The sequence below is a fragment of the Petaurus breviceps genome, unplaced genomic scaffold, assembly GCF_028583685.1.
Source record: "Petaurus breviceps papuanus isolate PSGF00001 unplaced genomic scaffold, PetGlider_PUasm1.0 90667, whole genome shotgun sequence".
In the NCBI taxonomy this organism is placed as follows: domain Eukaryota; kingdom Metazoa; phylum Chordata; class Mammalia; order Diprotodontia; family Petauridae; genus Petaurus; species Petaurus breviceps.
Window position 1 is genome coordinate 7,846,967 of NW_027187302.1, and position 22,288 is coordinate 7,869,254.

At 39.5% G+C, this 22,288-nt stretch overlaps 1 protein-coding gene across 16 annotated transcripts in view; it reads left to right on the forward strand.

Moving 5' to 3' along the window:
* The window catches only part of ANKRD6 (ankyrin repeat domain 6), a 283,323-nt gene that overhangs the window by 246,850 nt on the left and 14,185 nt on the right, over positions 1 to 22,288 (forward strand). For 11 of the 16 annotated variants that reach the window (XM_069065138.1, XM_069065134.1, XM_069065136.1 and 8 more), the window contains 8 exons: positions 980 to 1,078; positions 6,847 to 6,945; positions 8,649 to 8,747; positions 11,451 to 11,549; positions 13,778 to 13,855; positions 18,688 to 18,792; positions 20,765 to 20,899; positions 21,515 to 21,700. In XM_069065138.1, coding sequence (XP_068921239.1) covers positions 980 to 1,078; positions 6,847 to 6,945; positions 8,649 to 8,747; positions 11,451 to 11,549; positions 13,778 to 13,855; positions 18,688 to 18,792; positions 20,765 to 20,899; positions 21,515 to 21,700 — 900 coding nt within the window. The remainder of the gene's footprint in view (positions 1 to 979; positions 1,079 to 6,846; positions 6,946 to 8,648; positions 8,748 to 11,450; positions 11,550 to 13,777; positions 13,856 to 18,687; positions 18,793 to 20,764; positions 20,900 to 21,514; positions 21,701 to 22,288) is intronic. The other 5 variants (XM_069065145.1, XM_069065146.1, XM_069065148.1 and 2 more) reach the window with 3 other exon arrangements.

Consider the following 22,288-nt stretch of genomic DNA (forward strand, 5'->3'; position numbering starts at 1 on the left):
CACCATACCCAGGGTTACCAAGTATAATCTTGCCAAGTACCAGGAGTGTTGGAGCTAACCTCTAACAAGTTTTTTTTAGCTTACTGCAGCTATTAGGAAGGCTGGCTAAAGTCTGAATAACAGTCATAGTCAGGTCAAATCAGCAAATGCCTATGATACACTAGATGTCACTCTAAGAGAAGGGCTACAAAGAAAGGCAAAAGGGAGCTCACAATCCAGTGAGGGAGACAACATGCAAATAAGTATGTGTGTGGTCATAGGCAGAGCCCATGCTCAACAGCAGAGGACTGGTCCCTTCCCCCGACTGTCTGTGCCTAGTATAGAGGACCTTCCTGAAGACTTGGAAGAGAATGCACTTGCTTCTTCTCCAGTCCTGCCACCCTCTGTCCTCTGACATTCTCTCTCCTGTAAGATCTCAGGCATAATTCTTATGGTTCAAATGATATAATATGTAAATCTCATATGTATGCGTTTTATACATATGTGTGTGTGTGTATAAATGTAAGCTGTTGTTATTTCCAACAAGAAAAAAAAAGAAAGTTAAGTAGTAAGGGAGCAAGAGAAGGGAAGGAGGAGTTGTTTGGTTGTCATTTTAAAATGACATAACTACAGTAAGCATTTATTAAGTGCTTACTGTATTCCACGCACTGTTCTCATAAACACTGGGGATAGAATGAAAGTCAAAAAACCCTGTTGTCAAAGAAATTACAGTCTAATGGGGATAGATACGGAGTTGCATGAAGAGATAGGACAATGTTTGTGGAATTCTTTCCTCCTAGCCTGGGCTTCTGGAGCATGCCTTATATAGCCCAGAGATCTTACTGAAGAATAAGTTGTTCAGGAGTCCAAGAGTGTATGCTTCACCAAGCTTTGTAGTGACCAAGTTCTTTATATTTTATGTGCTTTTATTGTATACTTCCTTATTCCAACCAGAAATCTAAACCTGCTCTGTGTATGTGTATATATATGTTTTCTGTAGGATGGGAATACTGCTCTTCATGAAGCATCCTGGCATGGCTTCAGCCAGTCTGCCAAGCTTCTTGTTAAAGCAGGAGCCAATGTGCTTGCCAAGAACAAGGTGAGATGCCAGCAGGTGACAGGAACTTCCCATTCATGAGGTAGAGTGCTGTGTATTTCCTTTCAGGCTGAGACCTAATAATGACACTTGTCCGTGGATAATGACTGAATCATGCCCTGGCACTCAGAGTCTTGGACAGGAGTGAATCCTGCCAGGAAATTCCAGCTGTAGAGGTGAGGCCGGGGCAGGCTGACATCTGGCTTAGGACAGCATCTCCACTGAGAATTGCATTAATTATTGCTGAAGTCTCTCTCCCCTTCCCCCAGTTCCTCTGGAAGTTTATATCCAGTTAATGTCAGCATCTTTCTGTTGCAGTTCAAAATCAGCTTAACCAGAAGGTGATGACAGATGCTCATGTTTGTGTCTGGCATGATGTTGCATGCCTCTCTATTCCAATGAAGCCCTCCAAAATCCACTGTTCTTATGTGCATTCCTCAGGATGGGAATGCCATATTTCACACTTGGCATGAATAAAATATTAGTGGTGCTCTTGAGCAGCTAGGCAATAGAAAGAAGCCAAAAAGAGGCCTTGCCTGCTTTTGTCCTTTTTTTTTGAGGGGGAAGGGAAGGCAATGGGGGTTAAGTGACTTGCCCAAGGTCACACAGCTAGTGAGTGTGTCAAGTGTCGGAGGCCGGATTTGAACTCGGGTCATCCTGACTCCAGGGCTGGTGCTCTATTCACCATGCCACCTAGCTGCTCCCATTTTTGTCCTGTTGCAGGTCCTGTTTATAATACCTTATTGGGTCCCAACAATTTCACAGAATAATAATAAATGACATTTATGTAGCTCTTTAAAAATTGCACTGTGTTTGATATAACATTGTCTCATTAGATCCTTTTGATAACTGTACAAAGTATGAGTATTCAAAGTAACAATACAACAGGCATGATTATCCCCATTTTATAGATGAAGATCCTTAGACTGAGAGAGGTTTAGTTACTTGCCCAGGATCAGAAAGCTCCTGTCAGAGGTGAGACTTGAGCTAAGGCTTCCTGACATTATTTTGTCCCAATACCATGCATGCTACCTCTAATGCACTGGAGAAGTTGGCATTCCTGCTGCCAGTTACAGTCAGCAGAATCTATTAGAATATAATACTAATAATAGAATAAAAAACATTCAAGATTAGAGCTTGATGTGGCAGTGGAAGTTGGGCAGTGGCATCACATATAACACATACATATGTGTCCCTGGCAAATACCATGGTCAGTAGTGAACTCCATAATAAGCCACTTTACTGAGCCCTGGACATCTTTATTAGGGATGTAAAAGATCTTGTAGATAGTAAAGATACACCCAACCACTAGAAATTATCAAAGGTCAGCTATCGGCCCACAATTGCGTCAGACACTCAGGAGGACAGAAAACAGGCATAAAACGGGGCATGGAACTTATGTTGTAGGTGATCATCTACTTGACCCCATTTGGCATTTCTAGAGGGAGGGAGAAAGGGAGGTAAAGAAGGAAGGAAGGAAGGGAAGGAGAGACTGTAAATGGAAACCCTTTATATAATGACCCCAATCTATCTTTCCAGTCTTAACTCTTGCAATTCCTTGCATCTGTCCATTCATTCACTCACTCAAAAAATATTTTCGGCTGCTTACTATGTATTTTCTGGGAATTCAAAGGTGCTCTCAAAGGGGCTTACTGTTCAGAAAGGAAGTAAAGGCAAGTTCAAAGAATTGATTCAGGCTGACTGCTGTGAGAAATTTGAGAAGGGAGAGATTGCATTCACCTGGGGCACCAGGAAAGGCTCCATAAAGGAAACATCACCTGAGCTGGAACTTGATAGAAAGGACGAGCCCTAGGCTGGTCTAATTACTGTCCTCCACATTGCTTTTCCTTGCCTCAGTTGCCTTTGTCTGTGATGCTTCTATAACTGACCTTCCCCCCTTTCTGGATTTCTCTCTCGCTTCCTTCGTACTTAGCAAAATCCTTCAAGGTCCAGCTCACCTCTCACTCCTTCTTTGAAGCTGCCATTGGAAACCATAGCTGACTCTCCCTCTAAATTCCTGTTATACTTACTGTTCACACCATGCTGCAGTATACTGTTGCTTCATGTATATGTGCCTTATCTCCTCAGCTATATTGTAAGCTCTTTGAAAAAAGGTATTTGACTACTTATCACAGCAGGCAACAGTATATCTCACATAGCAGGTACTCAACACATTTGATTAACTCATCACACCAGACCTATGAAACTCTAAAGATTTTTAAGATCAACACTGATCTGTTCATAGGAAGGCAACTCCTTCCCTCATAAAGAGTTTTCTCTTTATGAAGGAGTAAGCAAAAGTACAAGATCTAAAAACCTTCCTTATGGCTCTCATGCTAAGAACTCTTAACTTCCTTTGACTCTTAAGGAAATACTAGGACTTCCCAGCATCAGCTAAATAGTATATGGGAAAAGATGAAGTTCGTTTCTTAGCTATATACTGTTAGCTACATATTATCTCTTTCCTAGCTATCTATTATCATCATAGTGATGACAATACAATAATAATAGTAATAATGTTGTATATTCATGTAGCAATTCAAGATTTTCAAATCTGGGGCCACTAGATGGTGCAGTGGATAGAGTTCTGAGACTAGAGTCAGGAAGACTCACCTCCCTGGGTTTAAATCTGGCCTCTGAAATTGGCTGTGTGACCCTGGGCAAGTCACTTAATCTCTGTTTCCTCATCTATACAATGAACTGGAGAAGGAAATGGTAAACCATTGCTGTATCTTTACCAAGAAAATCCCAAGTGGAGTAGTAAGAAGAGTCAGACAACAACAAATTAATCCAATCCAATAAACCTTTTAATAAAGGAGCTTAATAGCTCCTATGTTTCAGGCATTGTGTTTAGTGGGGAGGGGAGGGGGGGATACAATTACAAAAAAGAAAGACATCCCTCCCTTCAAGGAGCTTATTATTGAATGGGGAGATAGGAAAGCCTGAGGGAGACAGGACACAAAAGGACATGGGGAAAGGGGCATCTTGTTTCATGAATTTGAGGTCAGGGAAAGCTGCAGATGCTGAGTGGACTGAGCTGGGGAAAGTCCGGTTTCTGCCCTCTTACAGAGGAAAGCATTGGGAGGCATTTGGTACTCTACACTCCAGCCCTACAATCAGAGGAGAGAGAAGGCATGTGGTGTCAAAGGGAGGTGGAGAGGTGCTGTCACTCGTTGCTTCCCATAAATGATTTCATTCTATCCGGTGAGGTAAGAGAGTAAGCCAGATATTTTCCCCACTTGACATGTGAGAAAACAGCCTCCAAACATTTGAGAGGTTTGTTTAAAGCCATGCTGTTAATTGGTGAAAGAGGCAGAATAATGTCCAGGTTCTTTCCAGGAGACCACAATGATGCCTCTTCCAGGCTAGGACTGAAAGCCTTGAAGGGATGTGGCTCTGATATGCTTTTGTCCATCCCCAACCAAAGCATATCTGTAGAATGCTGACCCTGGACTCAAGAAGACCCAAAATTTTGGGTTCAAATTTGGCCTCAGGCACTTACTAGCTGTGTGACCCTAGGCAAGACACTTAACCCTGTTTCCCTCAGTTTCCTCATTTGTAAAATGAACTTGAGAAGAAAATGGCAAATTACTTCAATGTCTTTGCCAAGAAAATTCCAGATGGGGTCATGAAGAGTCAAACATGACTGACTGACTAAAAAACAAGCCCTACCAAAAGTGTGGCTTTTCCAGCCTGCCACAGTCAGTTTCAGATAACCCTCTTTTTGTGTCTGCAACCCTAGAATTGACTCCCACTTGGACAACAGTGGGCATATTGCTTGGAGCAAGGATTGTTTCATTGTTTCATTGAACCATCAACACCTAGCACTGTCTGGCACATGGAAAGAGTTTAATCAATGCTTGTTGACTAATTGATTAGTACAATAAAAAAAAAATGCTAGATTACAGTCAAGGCTCTTTTTAGTTCTTGGCCACTGTGTTCCTGATCTGGCTGTATTAACAACATCTGTTGGCATAATTCTATTTGAAGTAGCATACAAAGGGAATCTTGCAGAGCTGAACATTTTAATTACAAAAAGAACAACTTAATCAGTCAACCACCCTGCCTCTTTCCACTCTTAACCAGGAGTGAGAACTCAGTTAACCAAGCCAAGAAATACCTCTTCTTCTACATACAACCAATGAGTGTCATGTGTAAAAATATGTATAATCTGCCCCTAGATTGGGGTTCAGTGCCTCAGCTAGCTAACACCTTTCTTTGTCTTGCAGCATCTCTTGAGGTACTTACTGGTAATTAATAATGAGAAAGAATCCCGAAAATTAAAAGAAAAAAATCCATAGGGGAAATTCCTTTGTTTCAGTGGAGTGGAATACCAGTCTTTAGAAAGGGCTTTTATATTACATTCTGAACTCAAGCAGAAATGAGAGGTGAGGAGAGAAGGGGGTAATTTCTCAATTGGTAGCTCAGATGAAACATTCCTTCCCTATCAAAACATAAGGACTCTGGAGTTTCAGATCATCTTCAGGTAGTGAGGGAGAAGCAACCCATAGATTCCTTAACAGCTCTGAGGATCTCTACTTGGCCCAACTTCTAACCTCAATCAGAAAGACAATGATTATGTAAATGTAGTCACCTAAAGCATAAACAAACATACCAAAACCCAGACCACTTCACCCGCCCCCTGGTTTTCTAGCAAAGGGTATCAAACTGGCCTCTGTGTCCTCCACAACAATTTCTAAAAAAAACTTGGGATACAGAAAGCTGACTCTGCCATTTATTAGCTGGGCAAGTCACTTCAACTCTGGGCCTCCAGTTCCTGTTTAGTCATAAGAGAATCATACTATATTTGCTGCCTCCCTTACAAAGCAGTTTTGAGGCTCAAAAGTAACTAGAAAGTGCTATATAATTGTGAGCTACAGTTAGAACATGGGATTTGGAGTCAGGAAAACTTAGGTTCAAAACTTGCCTCAGACACTTGCAGTCAGACTCTAAAGAAATCACCTAATGTCTCTGTGCCTCAGTTTCCTCCTAAAATGAAGAGGTTAGATTCAGTGGCCTCAAAGCCCTATATCTGTGATCCTTTAAGGAAGGAGGATCTACTGAAATAGAGTGGAAATGGTTTTATCCTTTAATTTATCATTGAATAACAGAAAGAAAACCGTTTAAAAAATCTAAATGAGAGGTTTCCACTATTTAGTGACAAATGACATGCACTCATATATACACACACGTGTGTGAATATCTTTTTATATTACATATGTGTGTTTTATATACATACATATACATGCGCACATGCACATACACACACGGGTATGAGAAGGCACATGCCACCTAGAGCTAATCTCCCATGGAATATTTTCAATATTGCACTTAAAATGGAGTTTAGCATTTCCAAATAATGGAAATAAATGGGAAGTTTGAGGAAGACCTGAAAGGACAACACCCATCTTGTTTAGGTCCATTCATCATCTTTTTTGGGGTACCATCCCGAGGTACTCTAATAAAATAAAAAAGAAAACCTTGATTTACATATAATTCTGTATTTCCAGAGGGAATGTGTTTTAACTTCCTCACTGTTATTATTTGTCTTAATAGTAGCTGTAAACAGGGAAGCCATTTGTATTATGACCAGTTGTCCCCCAGGATCTAAAATGAGACCTCTCATCAGCTGGTAGAGGATGTGACCTTTTTGTTTAGTTTCTTACCAAAGTAAACTTAAAATCCTACAACAGGCAGTTCCTGGCAGTTGCTGACTCTTTAGAATTGTGTTTCCTAATGTTGTCCTTAATTCTTCTCGGTCTCTCCACAAGGCAGGGAACACCGCTCTGCACTTGGCTTGTCAGAACAGTCATTCCCAGAGCACCCGGGTTCTTTTGCTGGGAGGATCTCGACCTGACCTCAAAAATAATGTGGGTAAAAAAAAAAATGCAACTTGTGATTCTCTTCTCTCTCACTTTGGGAAATAGAGATGTAGAAAGCAAATCTTGGGAGAAAAAAATCTAGAAATAGTTTCTCACAATTACTCTAGAACGTGGTTTGTTAACCTTATTTCCAAGATAGTTATTTAGAGATGTGGGGGTAGGAAGAGATTTCAGGTGCAACTTCCACCTTCCCTTTTCCCACCTTTTTCTATTTAGTTATGAAACCAAGTCCAGAAATTAGTAACCATTTTTTAATGTACCTTTATTAAAATCACATGCTGAGAATCTTTTTTTTTATTCTCTAAAGCAGGGGCTCGTAATTTGGAGTCCTTGAGTTTATTTTTTTAATGTGTAACTATTTCAATATAATTAGTTTCTTTTGCAATATTATGTTTTATTTTATTCATTAAAAAATTATTTTGAGAATGGGTCCATAGGCTTCACCAGATTGCCAGGGGGCCCATAATACAAAAAAGAGAATCGAAAGGTAGGGGCAGATTCCCAACTGCATCAAGTCTTAATCTATCATCACTGTGGGCAAAATAGTTCATTTAAGGATTAAGAGGATTGTTTTGACTGGAGGCTCCATTACAAATCACTCCAAAGGAACCCTTCTTAGGTGGGGAGGTGGCCTCCTTGTTTTCATAAAAGGGAGATCTTACTGAAGAGCTCTCCAGGTTGGTCCACACAATTCCCCTCTGATCTAGAGCTTTCTGTTCAGTCCTTTCTGGATTCTGGAGCAGCAGTAGCATGCTTGTGTGCTCCTCAGACTCTAAGAGAGCTTCTACCATTAACTCAGAGGGAAAGTATCTGGAAGTGTTGGTGATTTAAGCTACACCTGTAATTTAATCTGCCACCATTTTTACCTTGCATATTTTGGGTCAAGTTTAGTATCTGTAATCTCACTCCGGAGTAGCAGTTTTCATTGTACCCTGTCTGAATGCACTCCTCTTTTACAAATGACTCACAAGACCATGGACCCTGCTGTGGTTTTGGGATTACATTGTTCTCTGTGGGTCATCACCATCCCCACTTTGAATTATTGCTATGTCATGGCACTGTCACACCCTTGGATTCCATTAGATAGAAACCCATGCTTTTAAAATCCAGATTGACCATTGAACTGGCCTCCCTCTGTCTTTCCCTGATGAATGTGAACTGGCCATGGGGAATCTGCAAGGCAGTGTTTTGTCATTTCTTTGGCTCATCCCATAGCACCGGAGAGACAAGAAAGGTTGGATGCAGTTGGAACCTTGCCTCCCACTGAAATGTTAAGTAAGCAGAGTCTGCCTTAGGTCTTCCTAAAGTCTCTGTGGGGAGCAGCCACCCACTGTATGAAAAATGGAAGCATTTATTTCAGTAGTCTTCGTGGGCTGCTCTGTACAATGAGTGCAAACAGTAGCAAAGCACCGTGAGACTGGGAGCAGAGCATCAATGAAAGATGTCGTTTGCAGTTTTGCTTTCTGTGGTTGGTTTTTGTTTTTGTTTTATCAGTCAAGGAAGGCCATTCTGCCAAGATCTTTCCTAGCCTTTCTTTGCTTTTGCATCTCCAGCTAGAAATCAGCTTAATAACTCAGGTGGAAAGCTTTTGAAGGGTAAATGATGGCTGCAAGCTTTCTCCTTATTTGTTTTTATTTTGTTCTGTTCCGTTTACTGGTAAAAACATGCTCAGAATTTTATTTCTGTTGCAGGCAGGAGATACCTGTTTGCACGTTGCCGCTCGCTATAATCACTTGTCCATCATTAGGGTTCTCCTCAGTGCTTTCTGTTCTGTCCATGAAAAGAACCAGGTCAGTGCATGTATCTTATACTACAGCAGTGCACCCTTTGTACAAGGTTTGTTGACATCACATAGACTTGTGTTAGGCTAGAGGCCTCCCCTAAAACTTCTGGGAATTTACTGCAAATGGCCCCCTGGGAACATGGGTTCCAGCCTAGTACCATAGCACTGGATTGCCTGAATAGCCTTATAGAGAGGGTGTGCCTGTGGTTTCTTATCATTTCAGTGCATATCACCACATTTGCATAATGAACCCTTTCTGTATATACTTCAGTGGTTTCTGTTGGTTTTAACTTTTTTTTTTTTAAACAAACACACTCAAGGAAAAATTCCATTGACAAAGAATTGTGATTTCATGGAGCAAAGGAATGGGATTCTTGTGACCCACTGGGCTCTACCACTGGCTTTATAGGTCCTATCACTGCTCAGGACCTATAAAGATAATGCTTAATTATTTGTCCTTGTGGTAGCTGTCAGACTTCAGTGTGATGACCCATATGAGGTCCCTAGGGTGTGCCAAGGAGGTATTAATGATTCTTGTTAGCAAATATAACTACCTGTAAATTTATTGATCAGTTGAAACCTTTAAGGGACCATGGGTTTGCATTTTTTAGTTGGGATACAGAAATGTGAAGTTTAAAAATAAAAAATGTCTGTAAATGTTTGGGATTTATTACACTTCAAAGAAAATAGCTTTGTGCTGTCCCTATTCCAAAACACTAATCCTGGAACAGTAGATTATCCCAGTGAATAATCTTCAGTACTCTTTCAGTTCTCTCCTCCTCAAATAAAAGAAACCTAAATTTTATTTATTTATTATTTTCTTGGATGGTACACCTAGGAATGGAAATGAAACCCATGTTTCTTTTTAACATTTTTGAAGGAAAGAGATTATATCTAGATCCTGATTAGTTTAAGCAATGAATTTCCTTGAAGAGGTTGCCTTATTCTAATTCACTCTTCATATTTCTGCTGGGCTGGAACTAATGACCATAGTTTACATAATTATAACTCGGAAGAATACAATGCAAATACGTGTGACCACTTCCAAGAGATTCATTATTTTCACTAGTCAGAATTGTAGCTGTATGAGCAAGACTGGTTTTATGTATATAAAGTTAACATATTTTATTGTCAATGAAAGTGGGTTCTATGGGGATATCACCAGTTATGAGGAAAGAGGAGATCTCTTTTATTTCTGCTGCCTTTTTTGGGAGGGTGGGGTATCTGCATATTTGAGAGAATACCAGAATCGGAAATGACTAAATCAGCATTGCCTAACCTTCTTCAGTAGTAGTAATGGAGTTTATATGGAAACATAATTCTCCATAGGACAAATAAATTATACTTTAGATTTCCCTCAATAAAAGGTTATGTTGGAAGTAAGGAACTAATGAGTAGTTTCTTAAAAAGCACATTAGCTCTCATTGTCTTCTGTCCAGTGAAGGAAGTCCCTGAGAGTAAGGCTGCCTTACTATAGGCATATAAAAACAACTCGTTCTGGGGTGAATGGTTCGTATAATACACCTGGGGCTCTCACCCCTCCATCACCACCACCTTAGGCATCCTGTTTGCCAGCATTACTGACTTAATCCCAAATCTAGAGGCTCAAATGGAGTCTCTATGTCTTCCTGTCTCAAGATCAGAGAAAGAACTCCTTCAGACCCTCAACAGCTTCACCTTGTTTTCTACTTGCCCATTGATCTATCCAAACACTGACTTTTCCTCAGCCCCGTAAATAAGCTGTGGAGATCTCTTTTTATTAGGTAAATCCAGTCCAACTTTCTCATGTTTTCTGAAGTAGGTTCTAGCCTCAATTCCCAGTATTTCTACAGGGGAAAGATGTCATTGGGATTCAGCTCAAAGAATGTTAATAGTTTCTTAGTTTGCAGGGGTGGGGAACCTGCAACCTTGAGGCCACATGGGATCTTCTAAGTCCTTAGGTAAGGCCTTTTGACTGAATCCAGGTTTTATAGAACAAATTATTTTATTAAGGGGATTTGTTCTGTGAAGTTTAGATTCAATCAAAGGGGCTCACTTGATGACCTAGAGGGCCATATGTGGCCTCAAGGCTGCAGCTTCCCCACCCCTGGTTAGTATATTCCAAATGACATCCCCCATGATATGAATAGGGGTACTGTGGAAAAAAATTATGCCTATATTTTCTACTCTAAAAATATGAATTAACAGTCAGTCAGACATTCATTAAGTTCCTACTATATATTCAGTCATATTAGTTTCTGAAGATAGAAGTAAGTCCTCAAGGAGCCTATTTTTTATTAGAAATTTCTATTATGAAATTATGTTTGTATCAAAAATACTTACATGCAAAGATTTTTTTTTAATTAGCATGAATATAAACTTAAATTTTTCTATTTATTTTTTCTTCAAAATTTCCCTAACCCTATTTTATTTCAGAGGGAGTTCATTATCCCCAGGCAAACTTGATAAGCTCCATCAAGAAGATATAAGTCCCAAGTTTCCTATGAATAAATAAGTTTGGAATCTTACTCAACCCATCATTAAGAACAGCTGTCTTCTGCCTAAGAAATAAATGACTCTTTTTTCAGAAAAGTCTCTGTTTAGCAGACCTCAACTCAAGATTAATCCCCATTTGAATTTGAAGAGATAACAGCTCAATTCAAGATGGGAAGGACATGTAAGAAAGAAACTAGAAGTTTCTGTGATGGTCTTTTTTTCTGTTTAATTTCAGGCTGGGGACACGGCTCTTCACATTGCCGCTGCACTAAATCACAAAAAAGTGGCTAAAATTTTACTGGAAGCAGGCGCTGATGGGACAATTGTCAACAATGTAAGCGAGGCCATGACCATTTCTGAAATTCTCTCTATCACTCTTCTGAAAAGAACATGGGAATCTTTTTTGAAAACTATACATGCTTCAAGGAAATCAGTCCAAGTCCTCCTTCCCAGTATCTCAATGAGCATGGCTCCACAGAGCTGCAGCCCCTGGGTCCTTGAGGAGAGGAGTGAAAGGCTTTCTTGTGCTTAGAAGCACAGGAAGATGGATAGATAAGCTCTAACCCTGTGGGTTCAGTAAATGAGAATCTGTTCTACTAAATAAACAGAAAGTCAGAGTCCTCAGTAGGGCCCCACTAAACATAGGAAGGAAAGAAGTCAGTCCATGTCTCTTGTGCTTATTTGTTACTGGGGTAAATGGCTTGATAATTAATTCTCAAAACTAGAGATGAACCTTAAAGCCCCTTGCCTTCCTTCTCCGGCATTTATATTTCTATCCTTCCTAACTTTGGCTATCTCTTTTTTCATACTGTCTATTCTTCCTCACTCAGTTCTATCTCAGTGTCTAAATTGGAATGGGGTTGAATTCAGTTGGGTTAGAAGAATGAAAGAATAGCAGGGATTCTGGGGGTGATGGGAGGACAAGCAAATGAGGTTGCATGGCCTGCTCTGGCTTCTAGCTATGCCTGCAGCACTCTGGAACTAAGCCTATACTAAAAATCACATTGTGCTGATAATACCTCTTAGAAGTGTACCCAGGTTAACTAGAGAAAAATAGAGGTAGATTTTCCTTTCTGTCTCTAGTTCAGTCTTGAGCAATCAGGGTAATTTTTCCTTTGTTTCATCCATCATTCTTTTCTAATGCCATCACAGTTTAGACCCCTTATTCCTTTATGCTTAGAAAATTATACTAGTCTCTCAATTGGTCTCTCTGCTTTTAGTCTTTCTCTTCTCCAATTAATTTTATAACCCCCCTGGCATATTAATCTTCCCAACATACTACTTTTACTGTGTCAGAAATATTCATTGGCTCTCCACTGCTTTCAAGTCCAAACTCTTGAGCTGACATTTTGATCTTTTGTTACTGTCTATTAGAAACCCCCAGCTCTGGCTCACCATTGCTTCTTGCCCTCCTCCTTCCCTTCCTCTTCCAAAAAGAACCCAAGCAATACATAAACACTCTCTTGCTCTTTTCAACCCATCTTTGCTTACTATACCAAAAAGATCCTCCTCTTAAGCAAATACTACCCCTCATGCCCTACCTCCTTAAGAAAGCCTTTTTGGACCATTTCAGTCTACCATGATATATCTTTCCTATTATACTTATTTTTTGTACCAGCAATCTGGTACTTACCACATACTACCTTGTCTTTTTAAAATGGGAGCAAACATCCTAGGGAGAGAAAATGAATGAATGAATGAATGAATGAATGAATGAATGAATGAATGAATGCATGAATGAATAGACAATTATGAAGTATTTACTATGTGCCCAGTATTATGCTAAGCACCTGAGACAAAAATAGAAAAACTAGACAGTCCCTGCTCTCAAAGAGATCACATTCTAATAGAGGGAGCCAAGAAATAGCATAAGAAAAACTGAAGAAGCAATAACACTAATAACTTATCATTTAAATAATAAATAATTTAAAGCTAATAATAACACTAAAAGTGTTTTCAGGGATCCAAGAGTCATTATCTCTGGGTGGAGTACAGGGTATACAAAGTTGAACAATGTGAATTACAACTGGAAAGGTATAAAGGGGGCCGAATCATAAAAAGCCTTGATTGCCCAGCTGGGGAGCTTGAGCTTTATTTGGTAGGTAGTAAAGGTCATGATCAGAAGGTACATGTGGAATGTTAGAGGTTGGAGAGACTAGAGACAGGAAGACTACGTAGGAAATATTGCAATAGTCCAGGCAAAAAGTATTAAGAGCCTGACCTGGATGGTGGCAGTGTGGAATAGAAAGGGGGAAAATTAATTAGATGGTCTCCTACAGCAAAATAATTTAGATTGCTTTAAAAAGAATTCACCATGGTTAAATATGACTTCTTCTAGACATCAAAAAACCCCACCAAATTTTATGAATCTATAAGATTTGTTTTATATTTCTATCATCACTCTGAAGGTAAAGTTGTTGAAAACTTGGTAAATGGATGTCTACCCCCTGAGGATGTACCTATATGTTCATTATCTATTATGCCAACTTCTGGATAAACTGTCGTATTTTTACATAATTGGTTCCATATACCCTAACCTCTCTGTGTGATTCCTTCCCTTAGGCTGGTCAGACTCCACTAGAGACAGCCCGGCACCACAATAATCCTGAAGTTGCTCTTCTCCTCACCAAAGCACCACAAGTAAGTTTTAATACATTTTTTATTAGTAATTAGTTTTCACTGGCCCCTGTTATACTAATTCTGTCTGGCAGTGCTCAGGTTGTCTATTTTATTCTAGTTAATGACTTTATGCAGAAAAAGGTTTTGACAAAGTATACCACTTATTTTATACTAAAAATCCTACAAAGGTCTGATATTAAAGGGCCTTTTCTCAACATGATGCAAATAACATATTTAAAAACTACACTCTAGCATATTAGGTAATAAGGAAATACTCAAAGCTTTCTCAATAAATACAGAAATAAAATAAGTATTCCTCCTTTCTACAATTTTGTAAACATAGCTGCAGAATTGCTAGCAATAGCGAAAGGACAAGAGAAAGAAATTTAAGTCGTAACACAGGCAAAAGGGGCCAAAATGATAATACTGTGACTCATGTTGAAAGAAGGCAGTGCTACCCTGTTCCAAGCATGAGAAAGATGTATAATGGAACCAAAGAAAGTTAAAAAAAAAAAAGACCACATTCATTTGCATCAGAATCCTGTGCCGTGATAAACACAGATATGTTGCCTATGATCTCAGTTATTAATTTTCATTTCACAGAAATGTGCCTGATGCTCATCAGTAACTAGCGATTCTAGTGAGTCACAAAGATGTTCATGCTTTTCATTTAGAAATTTTAATCATGAGAATGAAGTAGTTCTTACTTGTAGCACCCCCTAGGATTAAGAAGTAGGAGAGGGTCTCCAGAGATACAAAAGCTGCCAGGCTGCCACCTTCTAATCACCCTATAAGGGAACTGTTAATAGAAACATACCTTTCAAAGCCTTGTTGTAGGAAATCGGATTCCTTGTTGTAGGAAATTGGAAATAGAGGTGAAAGAACTTTGAAAAGTAAAAACGTCTGAACAAATGTGATGTATTCATTCATTTATTTGTTCATTTATACCTTCAGCAAACACAGATTAAGAACCTACTCTGTGAGTGCACCTATGAGGTTAAAAATTATTATACCCATAATAATAAGAGTAATAATAATAATAATAACTAGTATTTACGTAACATTTTAAAGTTTGCAATGCACTTTCCACATGTTAACTCATTTGAGCCTCAAAACAACCCTGTAAGGTAGGAGATATTATTATCCCCATTTTATGGAAGAAGAAACTATTAAGGTTAAGAGAAAAGTTAAGTAATGTGTCCAGGGTCACACAGCTAGAAAGTGTCTAGGGCAGGATTTGGATTCAGGTCTTCCTAATTCCTAATGCTCTATCCAGTATGCCACTTAGCTACCCTACTCTATGACCTGATATATCACTGTAAAGGTAATAGAATCTGAACCCCACAATGGGCTGGGCTTGTTGACGTGAGGAGAGAGGGGGTTGAACTGGGAGGAGCTAGTGCCATGTATAAAGAGAGGCCCAAGCTGAGAGAGGCCAGAAGAACTTCTGGGAGCCAGCATCTGGAGGCTGAACTGAGAATTGAGGACTCCTGAGAAATGAGAAGAGAGGAGAACTGGAAGGAAGCATGACTGGCTGCCGGTACTTTGTTTTGATGTTACTTTGTCAGATTCATCTGCTAATGGAGGACGTTGCTGTTGTTATAGGAGTCCTGGTACCTTGCTATTGGTTCAGAAGCCCTGAAAGAGGATTTTCTTGTTTTATGTTTACAGAAATCCTATAGGAGGGTCTTGCTGATATTTTCATAGGTCCTGGGACTGTACTGATGATTTGTGCTGATTCCTCAGACCTTGTTGTTGGGTCTAGGTTGATTTCACAGGCACAGAGTAAATTGATGAGGACACTGGCAATGTGTATGTTTGTTATTGTGTCTTTGTTAAGCCTTGTCTTCCCAGGAACAGAAAGTGCTGAAAACTTGCCTCAGGTCAAGATGAAGAAAAGACCTCTCCTTGGGTATTGATTGCTGTGATGATATTGTAACCTAGTTGTGACCTAGGGGTGGATGGCCTTTGTGCTTTCCACTGCCTTTTGAGAGGGTGCTTGGTGGTGACAGATGGTATTGTAGTTCCGTTGTGATCCAGGGGTGGAAAACTTTTGACTTTTGTACTTTGTGACTGATCAAATAAATGTACTTTGCTTAAGAAGAAAGACTTTTTGATTGAAGAGATTAAGACTATGAGGCCTAGGGGTGGACTTTGTGATTGACTAAATGAAAGTACTACCCATGAGTGGTGAACTTTGACTTGTATTGTGTGATTGAACTGAGGACTTACTAAATGATTGAGTTGCCCTGTATTTTGATTTTCTCTTTTCTGTGAATGTTTTGCTTTAATCTGTTACTGAATAAATGGAGAATTACTATGTTCGTAATCCAAACCTTGGAAGTTGCTTGTGCTTGGCATTACAATCACCTAGTAAAAGCATCTAAGCATGCACCCAGATATAAAACAAATGAGAATATGAGAAGGAGGCAAGAATAGTATAAAGTGCTATGAAATCACAGTTGTAATCTGATACTTCAGTGAATAACTCTTCATATCCATTTAATGACAGTGTCTTGTCTTGCACCCACCTCCATTTTCTATATAGAATCCCCAGGCCCATGTTGCCCTGAGACCTTCATTTTTCTGCAATAGCCCAGGTGTGGCCAAATTTTTACAATTAAGTCCTCAGGACCTTAGAAGATCTGTTGGGGAACAGAAACTGTATGAGTAAAGTTTAGCACAAACCCTTTAGCACACATTCTCCCTCTGCTACTTAATGAAAAATAGTCCAAGCCAAGGGTCCCTGTGCCCTTAATTAACACTATGAGATAATGAATAATAGTAAAGAACAATTCATTCTTGCAAATCATAATTTCTAAACATTGCCTTCATTTCTAAATGAAGTTTTGAATAGGTATAAAATTTTTTTTAGCATGCTCCCCTAGTGATTTAAGTTTGAAAACAATACTTTTATGTATGCATTATTCAAAAGGCCTTTGTTCTGTTACTTGTTGGAAATAAGTTCTAGGCATAATGAAGGTGTAATGAATTTAGGGCTAATGAAGAAGGTATTGAATTCCTGGAGTCAGGAGATCAAAGGCCTAATCCAGGTTCTCTAACCTTGGGCATGTGACCTAAGGTCTCTCAGCCTCATCTGTATGTATGTATGATGGGTATTAGACTGGGTGGTCTCTCAGGTCTCCAGAATTGTAAACCATCAACATACGGATGTTTCTTTCTTAACTCCCATGCTCACTATTCCCTGATTCTTAGAGACCAGAAAAGATTGATGAAATTCCATTTAGTGGGCACTACCATTCAGAGAGAGTCTGCCGCCCATGCAAAGTTATTTCCACTGTCTAGACAGATGTTACAAAGAGTTAATCTCTCTGATGATTATTTTGGTCTTAGAGGACCTTTATTTACTGCCTAAAAGTCATTTGTCAGTTTTGATTGACATAATGCCAAAAAACACTTTAGAAGGCATACCTCAAGAGAACTCGACTCATGATCTGATTGAAGTCATTCTATCACATGTGAACTAAGAAAACAAGTTGCTTCCTTACTATAAACTTGCCTTCCCGTCCGAACTAAATACATCTAGCAATACATTCTACTATAGAAATTGTTTGCATATAGTAGGTACCTAATAAAAGCTTATAACAGCAGAAAGCAAGAAAAGAGAGTTGAATTGGTTAACCAAGGAGTCAAGATGGGGAAAAGAAGAAAGAGTGGTTGGGGTGGCTAGGTGGCACAGTGAATAGAGCACCAGCCCTGGAGTCAGGAGGACCTGGGTTTCAATCCGGCCTCAGACACTTAACACACAAAAAATAGCTGTGTGACCTTGGGCAAGCCACTTAACTCCAACTGCCCTCCAAAAAGCAAAAAAAAAAAAAAAAGAAGAGAGAGTAGTTAATGCAAGGGAGATGGTCTAGGAGAGAACTGATGGGTCATGAGATTGGAGGTCACAGTGAGGATGAAGAGGAGAATTTGGTAAAGCAAGGCACAGGGAGAGGTGAGAAATCAGTAGATTGTGGTCAGATAAAGGGAATGAGGAATTCTTGAATATGGAGGTGTGTTATATGACCATCTTTGTGTGTAGTTGAGGTGGAGTAGAGTAGTTGGGTCACGGGAAGTGAGTACTGTTGAGGAACTGAGTGGTTAAAAGTATTTGAGAGGATAGTCAATATGTATGTTGAAGTCCCCTAGAAAAGGGCAAAAGTTGAGGAGGTAAGAAAAAAATGTGAGCCAGATACCAAACTCAGTGAGGGAGGAAGGGAGTGACCTGGAGGTCTATAGATGACAGCTACCAGGATTTTGATTGGGTGGTAGATGTGGATTGATTGTAGTTGTTTCCTTTCTTTGGGCCCAGCTTTCTCTAGTCAGCATTCTCTAATTATCACATAGATGGTAACCATCTGTCACTTCCAGCGCTATCATACATTGTATTAGTTATATGCACTTACCCCATTTGTCTTTGTTAGGCAGGTAGATGACATAGTGACTATGTGCTGGACATGGAATCAGGAAGACCTGAATTCAAATTCTGCTTCAGATGCTTACTAGCTAGGTGACCCTGGGCATATTGCTTAACCTCCTGAGCCTCATTTTCCTTATCCATAAAATGGGGATAATAATAGCCCCTACCTCACAAGGCTGTGGTAGGGATCAAATGTGAGATAACATGTAAAATTCTCTGCAAACTTTAAAGCATTATGTAAATGTTAGCTCTTTTTAATATTAAATATTACAGCTCTTTCATTCAGTTATAAACACCTTAGGTGAAGAAACAACATGGTCCTACCCACATTTTTCAGCCTGAGAGCACCTGCTGCCATCCCCTCTTCCCCTACCCCAACCCCAATCAGGAGCCATTAGTTCTGATAGTGATTATGTTTGCCTCACCTCAGGTCTTGCGCTTCAGTCGTGGGAGAAGCCTACGAAAAAAGAGAGAGAGGCTCAAGGAGGAGAGGAGAGCTCAGTCTGTGCCACGAGATGAGGTGGCCCAGAGCAAGGTGTGTGACAGATGGGGGATGCACATAGGTCCTGGTTGGCCGCCATGATGGGCCTCTGGCAGCCTTTCCCTTCTTCTCACCTCTTGTTCAGAAAAGAGCCAGAGTCTTCCTCCTTTCTTTTGGCTTCATTTTCTTTCTACACCAAAGTTTCAAATCATGGTCCCCAGCCTTTTGAATATTACAGCCTCTCGTTTTGTTCCTTTCGCAGTCACAAGTGTTTAAAGGAAAATGAAGAGATTTTTTTTCTCCTTCCCTTGATGTAGGCAAAATGGCTACCCATAGCTTCTCAGTTATCCAAGGGAGACTGGAATATAATGGCCAGGAATATGCCTTTTAACACATAATTATATCAATAACCACTTGCTTCTGTCCTTTTTAAAACCTTCTCCCTTGAATCCCAATATTAAAGTTGTAGAAGATTAATTTATAAGCAAGGTTTTAAAATTTCATTTATAAGCAATTCATATTTTATTTGTAAGTGATTCATGTTTTATTTAAAAATTCTGAAGCCATACAGCTTTGGTCCCAGGATTTAGAGATACCTTATAAATTTGATAAGTCCAGAATTAGACAGAGAATGTCACTTTGACTATTTTCAGTGAAGTACTTGTATTCAGAGGGACTATTTAAAAATCCTGGACTTACTGTGTTCAATTGAGATGCCACCATTTGCTAGATAGATGTTAATGTTGTTTATGGAAAAGGGGCATGATTTAGTATGTCTCTAAATAATTTCTACATGGTCCCACATAGACTGGTGACCTTGTCTATGTTTGCTGTTCAGGCTCTTGGCTTCCATCATTCAACTGCAGGCTGTCTGAATAAAAGCCTGAGTGTAATTGGTTGGGCAATGGTTGAAATGGAAAAGTCCCTATCCAACTACACTGCTAAAATGTTAGAACATTGTTTGAAATGTCTTAGATTGTCACAGTTCTAGAAAAGCATTGAGAGAAAATTGTCTTGACCCCCCCCACACACTCACATACACACACATACATATACGTATGTATATGTATGTATGTGTGTGTGTGTATATATATATATATACATATATATATATTTCTTATGAGAAAATTTATTAGATTTTTTTCCCAATAGTTTGGGAGGTAGGAGTGAGAGAAAATAGATTTCTATTTATTTTAATAGAGAGATACTGGAGAACACTAACAGATGTGGAATGTTACATATATTGTCAAATGAAGTCACTGCTGCCTTATTAGTGTTACTTAACCACTTTATTTGTCACAAGAGACCATTCATGAAATATGAGTAATATGTAAATGTATGTAATATAAAAACAAAACACAGCAGTAAAACTTAAGAAAAGGTGGGGGGGGAACAAGACTAATAATATCATTTAATACCTAAAAATTTAAAAAAAAACATTCAGAGTATTGGTTTATTCTGTTAAAATCAGACCAAACCGAAGGAGCAAATATCCATTCTGCAAGCCCCTAAAGTTGTGCCCCCTTCTAGGTATCCTATGAGCCAGAGATTCTCAACCATTTTTTTTCTTGTCATGGATCCCCTTTGTCAGTCTATAGAAGCCTATGGACTCCTCAGAATGATATTTTTATGTGTATAAACTAAAATTTATAGGATTATAAAGGAAACAAATTATATTGAAATATAGTTATCAAAGTATTTTTTAAAATTCAAGTTCATGGACACTCATAAGAACCCCAGCTGTTGCTAGAGATGTTGTCACTGTCCAGGATTCTGATAAGTTCGGAACCAGACAGCTGATCAGCTGTTATTTTTTTTTTAAGATACCAAAGTTTAACCCTATAGGGAGTCAGTGTTACAGTGTAAAGTCAGAGACCCTGGATTTGAATCCCAGCTCAGTCACTTATTAATTTTATGACCTGGGCCAATCATTACACCTCCCTGGGCTCCCCTCAATTCTCATTTATAAAATCAGGGAGCCTAAAAGGGCCTTCTATATGTTTATTTCTCCCTCTTTTTCTTATAGGGAAGTGTCTCAGCAGCAGACACTCCCAGCAGTGAGCAAGCCACTCAGAAGAAAGGAGAGGCCAAAGAAGAATTCTACTCAGCATCTCCAGAGCCCCCAGCAAAGAATAACCGAAAGAAAAAGCTGAAACAAAAGGTAGTGATGGATTTGAAAGCAGTTCCCTCTGAGGGAAGGAGCTGGGAGTTGTGGTTAGGTATATGTCTGGGAATATCATTCCACGTTGAATAGAAGGCCCAGCTCCCTTGCCAACAATGGTTTTCAATGAGAGTACAGAAACCAAATCTGGCCCTCTGTACACACAGGCTACATCTATAGCCAACATAGTTATTTGGAAACAAGGTGTTTGGTGGAGAATGATGCACACTTATTAGTCTGGGAGGCGAGGTAAATTTGAAGACCCAATTTTGAAGCAAAGTTGTATAGCTCCTTTATCTAAAAAGTGTACAAAGCATGCCTTTAGCTACCTCTGTCCCAGGGGTTCTTTACCTTTTTTGTGTTTTGGACCCCCTCTTACAGGTGAGTGAAGCCTGTGGACCCCTTCTCAGAATAATGTTTTAAGTGCATAAAGACATAAAATTACAAAAAAAACCCAATTCTATTGCAATACAGTTATCAAAATTGAGATGTTTTTAAATGATAGCAGACCTAGGGCCTATTGCCCTTGTCAAATAAATATTGACCTCACTATTGTTGATCTACCTTTGAGTGATGGTAATTGAGAGGGGTACCGTTTCACTCTCTCTTTTTTAGGTATCTGCATTCTCTGACCCCACCTCACCAGCAGACCAGCAGCCTATTCCTGGACACCAGAAGAACTCACATAATCACCCCAAAAAAAGGAATAAGCATCGTTGCTCATCTCCACCCCCGCCTCATGAGTTCAGAGCATACCAGTTGTATACCTTGTACCGTGGAAAAGACGGAAAAGTTATGCAGGTGACTTAAGTCACTAATTGAGGACAATTATAACAGAGCTGTCTATGTAAAATGATATTGGGGATGGGAGATGGAGGGGTGGTGAGGAGGTCCTAGTTTAGTCATATAATGGAATTGTAAGATATCCCTGAGGGAGATTTCACTACAGTGTTAGTCTTCTGTTTGTTAGGCCAAAGTACTCTGAGTGTGCAGAAGTCACTGATTTATAATTGTTTTATACCAAGGAAAATGTAGGGTTGTTATGAGGATCAAATGAGTTAAATGTATGTAATGCACTTGGCAAACCTTAAAGTGCTATAGAAATGGCATTATCGCGGTTATAAAGGCACCAGGTAGTGCTCTAATGAGCTCTTCAGGGGTAGCACAGAACAGAACATGCTGCAATGTTCTTTTGATTGCTAGCGCTGGTGAGGCTCCCAACCTGCAGCAGATAAAGTAGAAATTGAACCAACATGGTGTAAGGAGAAGAACCCCAGGCTTAGAATCAAGAGGGACCTGGATTTGAATCCTACCTCTAAGACTTACTACCTGGATGGCAATGGGCAAGTCTTTTAAATTTCCTGAACCTTAGTTTCCTCATCTATAAAA